This window comes from Rhipicephalus microplus, chromosome 10, assembly GCF_043290135.1.
Source record: "Rhipicephalus microplus isolate Deutch F79 chromosome 10, USDA_Rmic, whole genome shotgun sequence".
NCBI lineage: Eukaryota > Metazoa > Arthropoda > Arachnida > Ixodida > Ixodidae > Rhipicephalus > Rhipicephalus microplus.
In genome coordinates, this window is record NC_134709.1 from 11,419,674 (window position 1) to 11,433,765 (window position 14,092).

Consider the following 14,092-nt stretch of genomic DNA (forward strand, 5'->3'; position numbering starts at 1 on the left):
ATTAATCATCTGACAAAGCTACAGTCGCGCCCCGCCGCGGTGGTCTAGTGGCTAAGGTACTCGGCTGCTGAACTGCAGGTCGCGGGATCAAATCCCGACTGCGACGGCTGCATTTTCGATGGAGGCAAAAATGCTGTAGGCGCGTGTGCTCAGATTTCGGTGCACGTCAAAGAACCCCAGGTGGTGGAAATTTCCGGAGCCCTCCACTACGGCATAATCGAATGGTTGTTTGGAGATGTTGAACCCCACAAATGGATCAAATTTGCAGTCACTTGTTAATGCAACACAAGCCGAGACATCGAAAGAGGTGCAACGGCAAGAAATGCTTTTGACTGAAGACAAAACCATGGTCAAAGCCTTTCATTATAGCAGCAACGAGCTCGAAACTAGAAGAAATTTCTCTGAGTAGGACCACAATGAGTGCGATGACTACAATCAGTAAGCCCGACTTCTCATTAATTATTGCTGTCTATCTCATACATACTTGGGGTCATTCTCAGTCAAACCATTCGGCCGGGTACAATGCCTGAATTTAACGTCATAGCACTTGCCTAGCATCATAACGCTTGACTAACGTTCTAGTAGTTGATTGCAACTTTGCTGTAATGTAAAAATACTTGGTTGAACTAGGCTACAACGTCGCAGCACATAGCTAAAGTCCAGCAACAATCTACAAGCAACCTAGAATCAGCCCTCATAACATAGTTGACGTCCAAAGAAACGTCGAGTGGCGCCACTGCGAATAACTGGGAATATGACCAGCGCTTCTTTCGTCCTTTCGCCACGACACTGTCACACAAGCTTCCGCACACCCACAGTGCTCTAACTGCGCTTCTAGCGTGTCACTATATGTAATTGTCTAGCAGTGCTCCTGGCCGAATAAAATGCGCATGCACGTACGTGTTCTTGCCGCCGCTACCAAATCCGACGACAAACAGCCTTCTCGGGCAGTGTATATAACCAGTAATGCATTGCTCTTGAGCAAACTTGAGCTTGGGTTCCCTATAGAAGGAACCTATAAGCAACCGGATCAGTATTCGGAATAACCTTGTTGCTGTTTCAATGCGTGCACAGCTTAGTGCAAGCCTCGCTGATTTTTCAAAGTTATTATTATGTCCTTCTTTAGCTGTGGTTCAGTGCCAAGTATCATCATCATCAATATCAGCACGAGCAAGTCTGTAAGGAAAAAAAACGAGAACAAGGCGCAGGCGCAAGGAAGAAGGTCGCCCAGCGTCGTCCATCGAAGGAGGCGGAAGCAGCAGCAGCCATGTCGTCGGCGACGTCCAGCGAGACGTACCTGCACTCGCACAGCATCACACACACGTGGACGGTGCACAACTGCGGCAAACTGCGGCTGCGCAACAAGGTCTCGCTCTGCAGCTCGCCTTTCCCGGCCCAGTGGGACGAGCCGCGCTTCCAGATATGGCTCACCACGGACGTCGACTACTACGGCTACGAGACGGCGTCGTGCTTCATCGAAACCAAGAGCACACTGCAGGTACGTGGGCTAAACTAGTCATCATGTCTACGTTATAGCTTTCCACACAGCGCAATAACTTCCCTCCGTTTTCGTGCCGAGGCCACTGCCCTAAATACTTTCTTAGTGTTCGGAACGCGAAGATAACTTGCGCCGTCACTAAGTCGAGTAGAAGCCCCTCCTTCTCCACAACGCATATTGCGCCACTTACACAAGATCGAGCCAAAGAACAAAGCAGCGTGTTCGGTTACATACAACAAGGGCTTCAAACTCGTCTCAACTAACGGGCCGCTGACTATGAGAGACGCCATAGTAGATGGCACTAGAAATTTCAACCGCCAGGGGTTCCTTAACGTGCACCTAAACCTATATAAGAACGCAAGTATCAAGAATTTTCGCCTTCATCGAAGATGTGGTCGCCATGGCCAATTCGGTCCCACGACCTTTGGTTCAGCAGTCGAACCCCATTACTACTAGACAATGTTGCGGGTCACGAAATTTAGTACGGTAAGCGTGAAGAATGTTGGAGTGGGGTGTCATTTAACGTTGCCATCCACAGGTGCGCACAACGTTTTCCACGAAGGGAGATTTCCTCTCAGTTCCTCCGCCCCTTCTTGGTTGTAGAAAACACACATACTTCACAATTTATGAAAATCAAAATAAATAAAAATGAAGCGGTGACGTGCTTCATCTATGGTCTGCCTCTGATCCCTGGCTTTCGTGAAGTAAAGCTGGATTTCTACATTAGGGGCCTTCAGCCGCCATTATCACCTAAAACGTGCATGGCCGCAGCTGACTATGCATGTACGGTTAGTTTGAGCCTCCCCACCCCATACTTCGTATAAATAGGGGAAGGGTACATCTAATGCCACCGTTAAGAGACAAGAAGAGAGCAGAGTGGATTAGGGAACAGGAGGGGGTTAAGGATATCATAGTTGAAATCAAGAAGAGAAAATGAACATGGGCCGGGCATGTAGCGCGTAGACAGGATAACTGCTGGTCATTAAGGGTAACTAACTGTATTCCCAGAGAAGGCAAGCGGGTTAGGGGGAGACAGAAGGTTAGGTGGGCAGATGAGATTAAGAAGTTTGCGGGTGTAAATTGGCAGCAGCAAGCACAGGACCGGGTTAACTGGCGGAACATGGGAGAGGCCTTTGTCCTGCAGTGGACGTAGTCAGGCTGATGATGATGATGATGATGATGACATCAAATGCAATCCACGCTGGCGACCGTCAGCTCGCTTACGTTGTGCTCCTCATGACACGCTCTCGGTAAGCGCAATGCCTACTTATCACTGCACAGGGCTCGTACTCCCTCGCACTCAGGGACCCCTCGGGACGGGACATCGCGCAAGTCACCTGCAACACCAAGACGGCTGCGCGCATCACTTGCGAAAAGAAGTGCCTTCTGGGCCTGAACGGGAGCTCGGCCAGCAGCGCCTCGGTGGTGTCCGCCGCTGCCTGCGCCGGTGACGATAACGACCGCTATGCACTCGTCGTACTCTTCAGGTACGTCTGGCACTGTGTATCGGCTGCGGGCCGGTACGCGATGAGCACTCCTCCCGCATATCGGCCTCCAACCTACACGCAGCAAAGGAACACGATTGTTTTTCAGGTGGCTTCGATTGCCTATACTGGTGTATGTTACGAAAGCGAAACACGCATCTGCTGCTTCAAAAAAAAAAAACGCGTTTTAGTCTTAGAGTAGCCGCCCTCTAAGCAATATACGCTTACGATGTCGACATTTAATTACATATTTTCGGACAAGAAAACACTGACCGGCTTATAGTTGGTGCACTGCATATGTATACCTTTTAGGCGAAAAGAAACAGGAGGGCGCAACAGAAGACACACGGACGGAGCGCTTCTAGCAATTGTGGTTTATTGCGTACAAATACCAACGTAAGTGTACCGTCGACAGCAAATGTTTGCGAGATGTGCAGCGCGTGTCGGACTGGCGGAAAACTACATTGCTGTGCCGCCGCCTACTGTGACGTGAACCGTGGTGTTGAAGTTATCGGCCACGGCTTCCGAGATTAGATCGAACAGTGGTGCGTTGTCTAACGGTATGTCGGTACGGTAGATATAGCGCGAGAACATAACGACGACAAAGAGTAAAAGAGGAGACGAGCGCTAACGTCTCCTTCTTATCCCTTTGCCGTCGTTCTGTTCTCGCGCTATATCTGCCGTCATGTCATACCAACTAGCCTAAAGGGCCACACTTCTAAGGTGCGTTGTCTAAACGCGCCGTTGCCAATCACAGAGGCCCCGTACGGCCTCGACACCACGGCGCGTCACACTAGACGGCGCAGCAATTTAGTTTTGCGTCGCTCTGCCACGCGCTGCACATCCCGCAAACTTTTGCTGTCGACTGTACATGAAGGAAGAGAAGTGTGTTAGTCAACATAACGGCACATATCACTTTACACCAACAGCACCACCACTGCCACGACAACAAATCCATCTATTTGTCAATTATTCCAATGAATTTCGTATCTTGGCGAAATTGGCCCAACAAAATTTCCTGAAATTGTTTCACCCTTCCGCTGGAATGTGCCTCGCATTCAACGTCTTCGGAACTACGCGGAAAAAGTGAACGTTGCATGGTTAAAAAAAGATAAACTACACTCTTGGACGTGGAAGCTCGGTATATCTTTCTTTCTCTGGTGTCTTTTAGACACCGAAGCATGGTTTGCTTACAAAGTCTGATAGCGTCAGATGTATTTCTTTTTAGCGATATTGAACCACATGGGATCGAGCAGATGCCATTTATATATATTACTCAGCAACGTCCAGTGTCGCAACTTCAAGGTGGCGTCGCCACCCGTATCTTCTTGCGTGTTATTTCGCTTATCAATCACCTTGCCGCGGGAAGTGCTGTGATATCCAAATTATGCAAAAGTGATTTGCTAATATGGAAACAAATTGTTTTTTCTCTTTATTAATATTTAATAAAAAAACGCTAATGCAAAGTTCGTGACAATAAAGGCAACATCTCGCGCCCTCGAATGTAAACTCACCAAGGCCATCGCGGTGCATGGTCGTAGGTTCGAGTACATGACGGATCGCAGCGGAGGCCAGGACGAGTGCCCGGGAAGCCCTCTGCTGGGCCAGCTGCCCGGCCTTCTGGAGAGCTCCAGCTTTGGCGACGTCGAGATACGCGTCGGCCAGAAGAAACTGCGCGCCCACGCAGACTTGCTGGGACGGCTGTCGCCCGTGTTTTCCGCCATGCTCACCGGCGAAACCAGCGAGGCCGTCAACCGCGTTGTGGTCATCGAGGACCTCTCCTACGACGCCGTCCGGCAGCTGCTCGAGTTCCTCTACGCCGGCACGCTCAGCGGACTCAGCCAGGTGCGCAGTACGGGAACAGCGCCATGTACAGTGTCAATCTTTATGAAAGGGAACACGGGAGCGCGTGGCCTGCGCGCTCCGGCGGCTGCTGGCAGCGCGTCTGGGAGCGAGAGCAACCACAGTCGATTTTCGCGTCATCTCGCGGGGAGCAAAACAACCATTCGTTGCTGATATAGAACAGCAAGATTACAACCCTCCCCCTTGAAGGCGATTAAGTGAGAGCTGGTAATCGCCTTGAAGGACGGAAGAGGGGTGTTATCTAGAATGCGCTATTTGTCATATTATAGACGGATTAGGGTGCCAGTTCTGAAATAAATTCCTTAGAACTTCGCGTTCCTTGTGTTCTTTAATGTGTATTGAGTTTTTTGTTGTTGTTGTGTTTTGTCGTTTTTCTCAAACATTCACTAGCGAGCCCTGGTATAAGCATTATTACAACAAAATGTCGCAAAGTTCCTTGCACACTTGCTTAAGACTGCTTTAAGGTGAAAGCAATCTTCTTTTTCTACTCAGTCAATTCTCTTATTTTTCCCCACCTCTCTCCGGAAGCGTTCTGCACCTCGGCAGGTTTTACACAGCCTCCGTGATCAGCCCACTTTACCTTGCACAAAGATATAGACTAACTACGCCATGTGATGAAGTAATGGTGAGACATCTCGTCAGTGATGTCATAGTGACCTCGTGATACGTCATAGTGATCACAGGAATGCGCACAGGGAAGCGCGCGGTCGGAACGAAGCCTGCTTCATACACTTGACATGGCAGCTACGACTCGGAAGTGCGGGGGGGGGGACGCAAAGTTAGCCCCATACATTGACACAATAGAGAAAGATGGCGCTGCGACAAACCATCGCCACCCCCCACCCCCCGCCCTAAAGGGGAACCCTGCCCACGCCTATGATCGTCATGACGTCATGTGGTGACTTCACGTCATTGACGATTTCTACGAATCACTCGAGCTGACACCAAAGGGCACATTGATTTTTCGAGCTAGATGGTACTCCCTGATAACTTCTTGCGCAGTTTTGTTTTTTAGACAACAGACGAAACACAAATGGGCGCAAACTTCCAACTTAATTCATTATGAAAACAAGGCATATGACAAACTCAGTCATCAATATCACATGTTGCGTAGTACGACAGCGCACATTAGCTACTCCCTCCCCCAGATGCAGTGCTCTTTGCGAGAAGGCCATATTTTTCTTCTGTCGAAGAAGTTGACGTCGCATTGAGTTTGATGAGGCATCTGCATTGGGCTCTCGTCTTGATGAAATAATTCCATGGCAGTAGTAGTAGACAACTTTATTAAGGCAGCTGACGGTTTCCTAAGTGGCGAGGGCTGTCAGGCAATGCCTGGTCGCCACCTCGTCAGCGTGTTTGATGGCCCGTAGCTGGGTGTCTATTCAGGCTTCTGGTAGAGAGATAGAAACAACTTTATATAACTCATCTTAGGGGAAAGGAGCTGCGAGAAGGCGAGAGATCCTACTCGCGGTAGGCCTCTTCTACCACCTGAGCCCACCTTAGGATAGCCTCCTGAAGGTCGGGGTTGTAGCTGCGCATGGCAGCCTCCCACAGCTCCTGACTACTCATTTGTTTGCGATGGCTTGGGAGAGAGGAGTGATTTCGACAATGCCACATAATGTGGTTAAGGTCCGTTTCGTTACCGTACAAAACTCGCAGTCTGAATTAGGGTAAATTACAAGATAAATTCTGTGGCGTAAGGTAGGGGAGAGAAGAGTTCGGGATTATAGTTCACGCCAGAGGACCTCACGCCTGCGGGAGAACTGACGCTGTAGAGGCGGTAGGGTTCGGCGACCGAGGCGATAGTGCCCGCAAATGGCATTGTGTGTGATCTTTCTTTAGATGTACATGCAATAGGTAAACCGTTGGTAGACATCGTCGTTTCCCGTTTCACTGCAGAACGCGGTGGACCTGTACGTGGCGGCGGACAAGTACGGCGTGGCGTCGGTGAAGTCCGCCTGCGCGCGCCAACTGTCCAACGCGCTGGCGCCGGACAACGCGGTTCGCGTCTTCGAGCTGGCCGTGCGACACAGCGACAAGGATCTGTGCCGGGATGCGGCGCGCTTCATCGACGCCCACCTGCCCGAGGTGCAGGCGTCCGACGCCTGGGAACAGCTGCTGCGCGACGACCTGATGGCGCTGGCGCTCTTCAAGTCCGCCTCCCGGTACCAGCCCAAGCAGGGACAGGGCGTCTCTTCCGCCTCGAGCTCGACCACGGCCGTCTGACGAGGCCGTTAGACGGCTGCTGCTTCCGCCATTACCGCCATAGCTCTCTTGAAACAATATAAAAAGCGTCCTTTCTTCGTCTCTAAGATTAAAGGAAAATTGCACCATGTCTCCTCACTGAATGGAACCATGCGAGGATGCGAAGGAGCGCTGGTATTTACTTGTTTCTATTTTTTGCGAACTTCGTTTAAAGCGCAACTTTAGAAAAACAGATACAAAAAAGAGCAAAACACAAAAGGACGGAACCGTCTTTTTTCTTTTGCTCCTTTCTTACAACTGCGTGAATTAATTGGTCCCAGCATTTGAAGAAACAAGACTATATTTACATTATTTACACACAGCAGTTCAAACACAGTCCATAGCGGACGCTTTATACTGTGTCGTATCAACTACGTTGCTGCTTATCTCAATGGGTACCGTGCAGAACAAAACAAACTTTATACCCTTTTACGAGGGGTTAACAAGCATGCCGGAGTGCCATGTGCTTTTTCCAAATACTGTGAAGGCCGAGCAACATAACCGTATCTTGAGGCGCTGGATCGTCTTCTTCGATAATTGGTAAAAACGTGATCACGTAGGCATCTAGCGGTAAAACTCTGGAGAATGTGCCGAAAGAACACCCCTTCCCAACAATCCAGAACGACATGTTCAATGGTTTCAAGTTTACGACAGAGAAAACGATGCGTTCCCCACGGTACAAACGGACCCCTTTCTCGCATCCACGTTTCAATTTCTAGAGTGTCTGTATGGAGCTTAAATAATAATGACTTTGAACTAGATGGGACAGGCATTTTTTTTTTTACTCGGGCCAGTACATTTTGGTCATGTCCAGCAGGATACAAACTCATGTAATGTGGTACCGGTAAAACAAGGTAGAGAAGGTCTCAATAACATTTTTCGTTTTACTCCCGCTAGATACTCGCTAGAAAAGAGATAGAATCTCTGCCATCGACGCAGCATGTTTTGATAAAGGCGCCTAGTGGCCCATGTGGTAAAGAGCACCAGACCGTCAAAATTTCTGTAGTCGCCCATTGTTGCGTGCCTCATAGACGTATCGCTGTTTAGGGGTATAAAAGCCCAACTGATTACCATACACATCGTATCGCTGTTTAGGGGCATAAAAGCCAAGTGAGAACCATACACATTAACGACAATGGCGGGTGATGTGTTGAGCGACGCCACAGAAGAGGCAGCAGGCTTGTTATCCAACGAGTAGATATACATGCTGTAGTTCTTTGCTACTTCATGGTCGACGCCGGGGTCAAAAGGAAGCAGCACTGAAATGAACATGCGTTATGGGAAGGCGCAATTGACGCTATATGTCGGATATAGCGATGTCCAGACTTAATGAATCTGTCTCACGGGTTGAACATGCAGGTTTGCAGTTCAAGCGTTACCACTGCATTGCGATAAGCTGCGTTGTATACACATCGCGTTAGAGACAAGTTTGTGTGTGTGTGTGTGTGCGTGTGTGCGTGTGTGCGTGCGCCCCGCCCCGCCCGGGCCTCTGGTTTGTTCTCGAAACGAAACGCGGACCTTCGTTGTTCAGTGTGCCCACATGGAACACTACCAACAGGCACGTAGCCCGGAAAAAAAATCCTGGCTCCACGCCCGGCATACTAAGACGTCCGGCAGGGTCGATTACAAGTCGTGCAGAAAATCTTGAAATGGCAAGAAAGGAGGGACAAGAGCATCAAGAGAAAAGGCAGGAAGGTGAACCAGGCACATGTCCGGTTTGCTACCCTACGCTGGGGGAATAGGAAAGGGGAATATAAAGATGATGGAAAGAGGAAAGAGAAGAGAAAGAGAAAAACAATTCAGTAAATGGGCTGACGCGTATGAAGCAGTGGCACTACATAAAAGTTAAAGGCGTTCATATAGGCCTGTAGTACTGCAGCGGATCGAAATGGCAAGGGGTACGAAACACCACGCACCTATCGAATGTCGGGGCTCAGTAATCTGTGATCTTAAGTCAACTCCGCTTTTTATGGTTCATGATGCTTTATCACAGGCCACAATATTTACCTCAACGTAAAAATAGATTGATAAAGAGCGCCATGGTTACATGACCCACTTTGAAAGCGACCCGTGGTAAACACCCTCGAGTATGGATGTTTACGCTGGAGATTTTTTTTTTTTCAGAAAAGAGTGCTGCTTCAAAAGCGGTGTCATATTGTGCCGCTTGACAGAACAAGGCCGCTAATACCAAAAGTCCGACGGTTCTTCGTATAACGCAGTCGTAACACGCTTGAGGAGTCGCATTATAAATTTAGCTATGCGATAAGAGTGAAATTAATGGGTGTCTGGCTTTCAGAACTTGCCGTAACACCAAAGCACCAGGAATAGACGCAACTTTCGACATTTAATGATGTTGAGGCGCAATGGGTCGTAGTCACACTGGGGCACACGGCTCGAATTGTACGCGTCAAATTGGAAAAAAAAAACAATATTTCGAAATATTACTAGATATAAAAATTAAAAGGAAACAAAATATATAGACTCATGACGCAGTGCTCAATAAGAGCTCACTGTGTACCTACAGAAAACTATGTTCAGTGCTTACATTTACAGCTCAGGCCCACAAGTCGAAGGGTCGAATCTTAGCTGCGGCAGCCACATTTTCGGAGGAGGTGAAAATGCTTGAGCCTCTTATTAGATTTAAGTGTACGTTAATAAACACCTGGTGGACGAAATTTCTAAAGCCCTCCACTACCACGTCTCTCATAATCATACGGTGACATTGGGACGTCAAACCCCCACATTATTATCATAATTTTACAGCACAAATTCCTCCGAGGTCACAGCAGCAGTATAGTGGGTGGTTTAAAGCTGCCCGCACATCACAAAGCGTTCAACAATTTTCAACATCGTTATTATCATCGTGCGCAGCAGTACCTACATCGTAAACGTAGTGCAGATACGTCATGATGCCTCATATACGCGTATAGTGATCACTTCGCAAGACGATTAATTGTGGTGTTGTGGGCACTTTGTAACTGTACTTACAGTCGGTGCCCCGAGAATGCTTACAACGGGCTCCAACGAGGACTCCTTATTCAACTATGGTCCATTGCATAATTAATCATGTGTCATAACTGGCCTAGCAGGTATGAGCCAAGCAGCTCTTAGCGGGCATGTGCCAGATGAATCGGGCAAGCCCCACTACACCCCTCCACTAAGAAATAAATTGGGTATGTGGAACTAGCCTAGCAGGTATGTGCCATATGAATTGGGCAAGCCCCACTACTAGTGAATCGGTTTTAATTCATAGTGCGGAGTTATTGCGGGTACCCATTTGAAATTACTAACGAAGCGCCAGTCACGGTGTATCTCCTAAAGAGAGTATCTCTAGTGCGCCAACTCTCTATTGGCCTCTTCTGTGGTGGGTGATCCTTCCAAGCCGCAACAGTGCTGCACCACGTGGACCCCAATGAGACCCGTCAGCACGTCTACCACGGTTGCCAGGCGGCTACTGCGAAACGACAAAGCAGACGTGCAGACATTTAACCCGCGGCGTCGAAGAGGTCTAGCGGTTATGGTAGTTAAAAGCTCACCGACGTGTTACGGATCCAATACCGGCCACAGTGACCGCATTTCGATTAGTGCGAAATACTGGAGGCCCATGTGTCTAGACTTATCTATAGGTGCACATTAAAAAAAAAACAGTTGGTCGAAATTTTTGGAGCTCTCTACTACGGCATTCTTGATAATCATATGGTGATTTAGTGACATAAAGCCCTCAAATATAATTACTATTATTGTATACTATTATTAAAGAAAGGCATACAGAAGAGGTCACAAAGTAACTGTAGCGTCAGACTTCCCGACAGCTGCCCTTGTGCACGAGTTCAATGTCCGTGCAACGATTTGAGAGGTTACAGCTCAAACGTGTATTTTCGAAATGTACGCATCTGTACGACACAAGCGCGAGTACAGAAAAGCGATGCACCGGTCCCTGCAAACTGAACTGAGCAGGCCACACCGACTTCTATAATTGTGAAAACAATTCTGCGTGTCGGAATACGTAAGCAGAAATCCAGTTTACAGATCACGCGTTGAAATTTCGTGATGTTCATTCTCGCAAAAAAAAAAACAACTAAGGGCTCTCACTCATTCCTAAATATAAGATTACCGTTAGCTCGTCCCCACAGGTGCACAAGAAACCGTAGTAGAAATCTCAGTTGCCAACGTTGTGCTGCACTGAAGGAAATCATGTCTGTCAAAGCTTAAAAGGAATAGTGACAGAAAATTTCTCAATCGTTCCTTTTGATGAGTGCTGAGCGCGAGTAAACCCCGGAAATTTTTATTCGTTTGTTTCTAAAGGCTAGTTTTGGTTTCCACTCTACTATGATCGCACCCTAACGTACTGTAGTATTTCTGAGCCTCTCTTCACGTGCTCGCGTTTCCACGGTCGCATCCGCCCGGCTCTCTTGATGACGCACAAGCAGTCATATTGGAAGTTTTTTTTTTACATGACGTTTCCGCAACTGGTCATACTGGCGCCTCAGGTCACATGACAGTACTGTGGCATGACGACAAGCTCGATGTTGATGCCGATGAATTCACAATGTGAACATTAAAATTAAAAGCAAAATAAAGTATCCTACGAGCATTAACGTATCTCCACACTTCCTCAGAAGCGTATCAGTGACGTAGCCAGGGGGTGGCACATCAGGCCCATGCTCCCCTACCTACACCCCCCCCCCCAACTACGCCTGCCTCCATTTTACTGAGCTGCCCTCGGAAATATCGTACCCGGGACAACCAGTATTGCCAGAAGAATAGCCTCCGTGATCAAGAGGTGTTTCGCAACTTTTCCGCCAGGCGAAGGGCGCGTGCGCATCGGGAAAGAGGCGGACTGCATTGGTAGTGAGCGTTTTGCCGCCAGTGCACGCACCCAATCCAGTCTGTGACGAAGAGAATCTCGATGTTTTCCGTTGACATTCCGACGACTTCGTGGATCAGACGGAGCCTCAGGTAACTGGGACCTCCTCCAGTGGGCGTGGCCATGCTGAACAGCATGGACAGGGCACTGCAACGCAGGCGCGCTACCACGCATTAAAAGGGAATGCCACCCTAGGGGACACTAAGGTGTGCTATAAGATGTACTTTTATTGCTTTTTATTTTTGTACTGGTTGAATTGTTTGGAAGCTGATCGTCGTCATACTAATGAAATTGTTACCTGAATTCTGTATACAGCAGCTGCATTATCCTGTTCTTACGCCTAATAGAATTTTTAAAAATCATATAACGTTTATTTCTTGTTCAGCGTTATTGCTGTAGCATTATATTGTGCGTGTGACTAACATAACTTGAGACTCCTGTTAGCAACATGGTCTCTCTTATCCAAATATTTTCGATAGTGTTGCTATTGTTTTTAGCGTCTTTCCGTCACTGATAGATAGAAGGACCCATACAGGCAGAGTTGAAAATGAGTGACCCACCAGGTTAAGAAGATAGTGCGCAGATCAACGTAGTCGGACTTGGTTTGGGCGAAAAATAGGGCGCTGATGGTGATGTAGATGGCGGTGCCGTCCGTGTTGAATACGGCCGCCATAGGAATGAGGAGACGCACTGCGAAAACAGGGTCGTAGCAATGCACCTACCATGACATTAAACAGGATGGGCCGGCAGCGCTGAAGGCAGTGAGCCCGAACCTCGTATGGGCTTGAAAGGGCATCTAACTACCTCCATTATTTTTTTAACATTTCAACTAAGCGTACGCACAGACTTCATAATGTCGTCACGGTCAACAATGCTAAACACGGCCGCAGAGACGGCGCCAGGATATTTTTATTGAGGAGGGGGGGGGAGAGGCACCCATGACAAGTGAGTTGCTTCGGTGGGAGGAAGGGGGCAAAGGGGAGGGGCAGGCGCCAATATAAAAGGAGGGGGGGGCTCCAGCGCCACCCTACCCCCTGGTGGCGCTACCCCTGCGCGGCAGTGCTACGAGCCACGGGCGCGCAACAGGTGCCACGCAACATGGTGGATGGAGGAAGCGCACCGATCTTGGTATCCAGGTTGAGGCGCTCCTCGAGCGCAGCGATGGTGGCCGGCACTGTCTCGCTGCTCGAGACGGCGTTGAAGGCGACCGCCAGCGGGGTTGCCGCGTTGTGCAGCAATCCACGGAAGGTGCGCGTCGTGGTGGAGGCCGCCACGAGGAGAAGCAGGAGCAGCGAGTGCAGGGCCAGAGACAGCACCAGGGTGAACATGTACAGGCCGAAATAGGACACCACGGGCTGCGGCATCAAAACACACACACAGTCCGGGCAATCTGAATATATTGTGAGCATTATTTATCCGTTATATCCTCGCATCTGTACATACTCATCATCATCGCTCCAGTTTCACTTGGGGGGCACATACTCGAGACAATAACGATGAGTCTTGAGGGTCTTGACGCTGTCTTACAATATATATATATATATATATATATATATATATATATATATATATATATATATATATATATATAGAAGAATAACTTCGGTTGCCGCAAGGTTATAAATATGAAAGTAGATGCGCTTTCACATAACAACTGTTTATTGTGCCGACGTTTCGACGGGAACCCCGCCTTGAAAAAGACGGGGTTCCCGTCGAAACGTCTATATATATATATATATATATATATATATATATATATATATATATATATATATATATATATATATATATATATATATATATATATATATATATATATATATATATATATATATATATTGTAGCGATGCTGAGGCAGACAGGTTAAAAAACAAGCGTATTTATTAGGGCGAACTTGTGCCCACGATTCTAAAGACTATGGTCGTCAAGTCCGAATAGCCGAGTGGCCCAGATCCAACTATCTTCCTCTTTCTCGTTGCCGGAGCGCACGAACGCGTGGCGCATGCCAGCCGGGTCTTGCTTGTGCTCTTGCCACGATGATTGCGGAGGGCTACTTGAACGTAGCCAACCTGTCGCGGCATTATCCCCCTCCTCAGACGCATCGTCCCGATGCTTAAGACAGTGAAAAAATACATG

The 14,092-nt window shown here is 48.3% G+C and overlaps 2 protein-coding genes across 2 annotated transcripts; one reads left to right on the forward strand and one right to left on the reverse strand.

Moving 5' to 3' along the window:
* The first annotated feature begins 1,217 nt into the window (after positions 1 to 1,217).
* On the forward strand, positions 1,218 to 7,204 carry LOC119181875 (uncharacterized). Its single transcript, XM_037433116.2, has 4 exons — positions 1,218 to 1,498; positions 2,780 to 2,985; positions 4,524 to 4,827; positions 6,745 to 7,204. Exons 1-4 carry the CDS (start codon positions 1,268 to 1,270, stop codon positions 7,069 to 7,071), a joined length of 1,068 nt encoding a protein of 355 aa, XP_037289013.2. The 5' UTR covers positions 1,218 to 1,267; the 3' UTR covers positions 7,072 to 7,204.
* Positions 7,205 to 10,366: 3,162 nt separating this feature from the next.
* Positions 10,367 to 13,309, reverse strand: LOC119181874 (excitatory amino acid transporter). The gene is made up of 4 exons (XM_075875031.1): positions 13,077 to 13,309; positions 12,517 to 12,646; positions 11,969 to 12,103; positions 10,367 to 10,543 (listed from the first exon to the last, which is right to left on the reverse strand). The coding sequence occupies exons 1-4, from the start codon at positions 13,282 to 13,284 to the stop codon at positions 10,420 to 10,422; spliced, it is 597 nt and encodes a 198-aa protein (XP_075731146.1). The 5' UTR covers positions 13,285 to 13,309; the 3' UTR covers positions 10,367 to 10,419.
* Positions 13,310 to 14,092: the final 783 nt, after the last annotated feature.

Coding starts and splice junctions, on each gene's coding strand:
- LOC119181874 (XM_075875031.1), bottom strand. CDS start 13,284: ATGTTCACCCTGGTGCTGTCTCTGGCCCTGCACTCGCTGCTCCTGCTT. Junction 12,104..12,516: donor CGCACTATCTTCTTAACCTG/GTGGGTCACTCA, acceptor CCTGCGTTGCAG/TGCCCTGTCCATGCTGTTCA. Junction 10,544..11,968: donor TTCGTCACAGACTGGATTGG/GTGCGTGCACTG, acceptor GTCGTTTCGCAG/TAGCCGCCTGGCAACCGTGG.
- LOC119181875 (XM_037433116.2), top strand. CDS start 1,268: ATGTCGTCGGCGACGTCCAGCGAGACGTACCTGCACTCGCACAGCATC. Junction 1,499..2,779: donor AAACCAAGAGCACACTGCAG/GTACGTGGGCTA, acceptor ATCACTGCACAG/GGCTCGTACTCCCTCGCACT. Junction 4,828..6,744: donor CGCTCAGCGGACTCAGCCAG/GTGCGCAGTACG, acceptor GTTTCACTGCAG/AACGCGGTGGACCTGTACGT.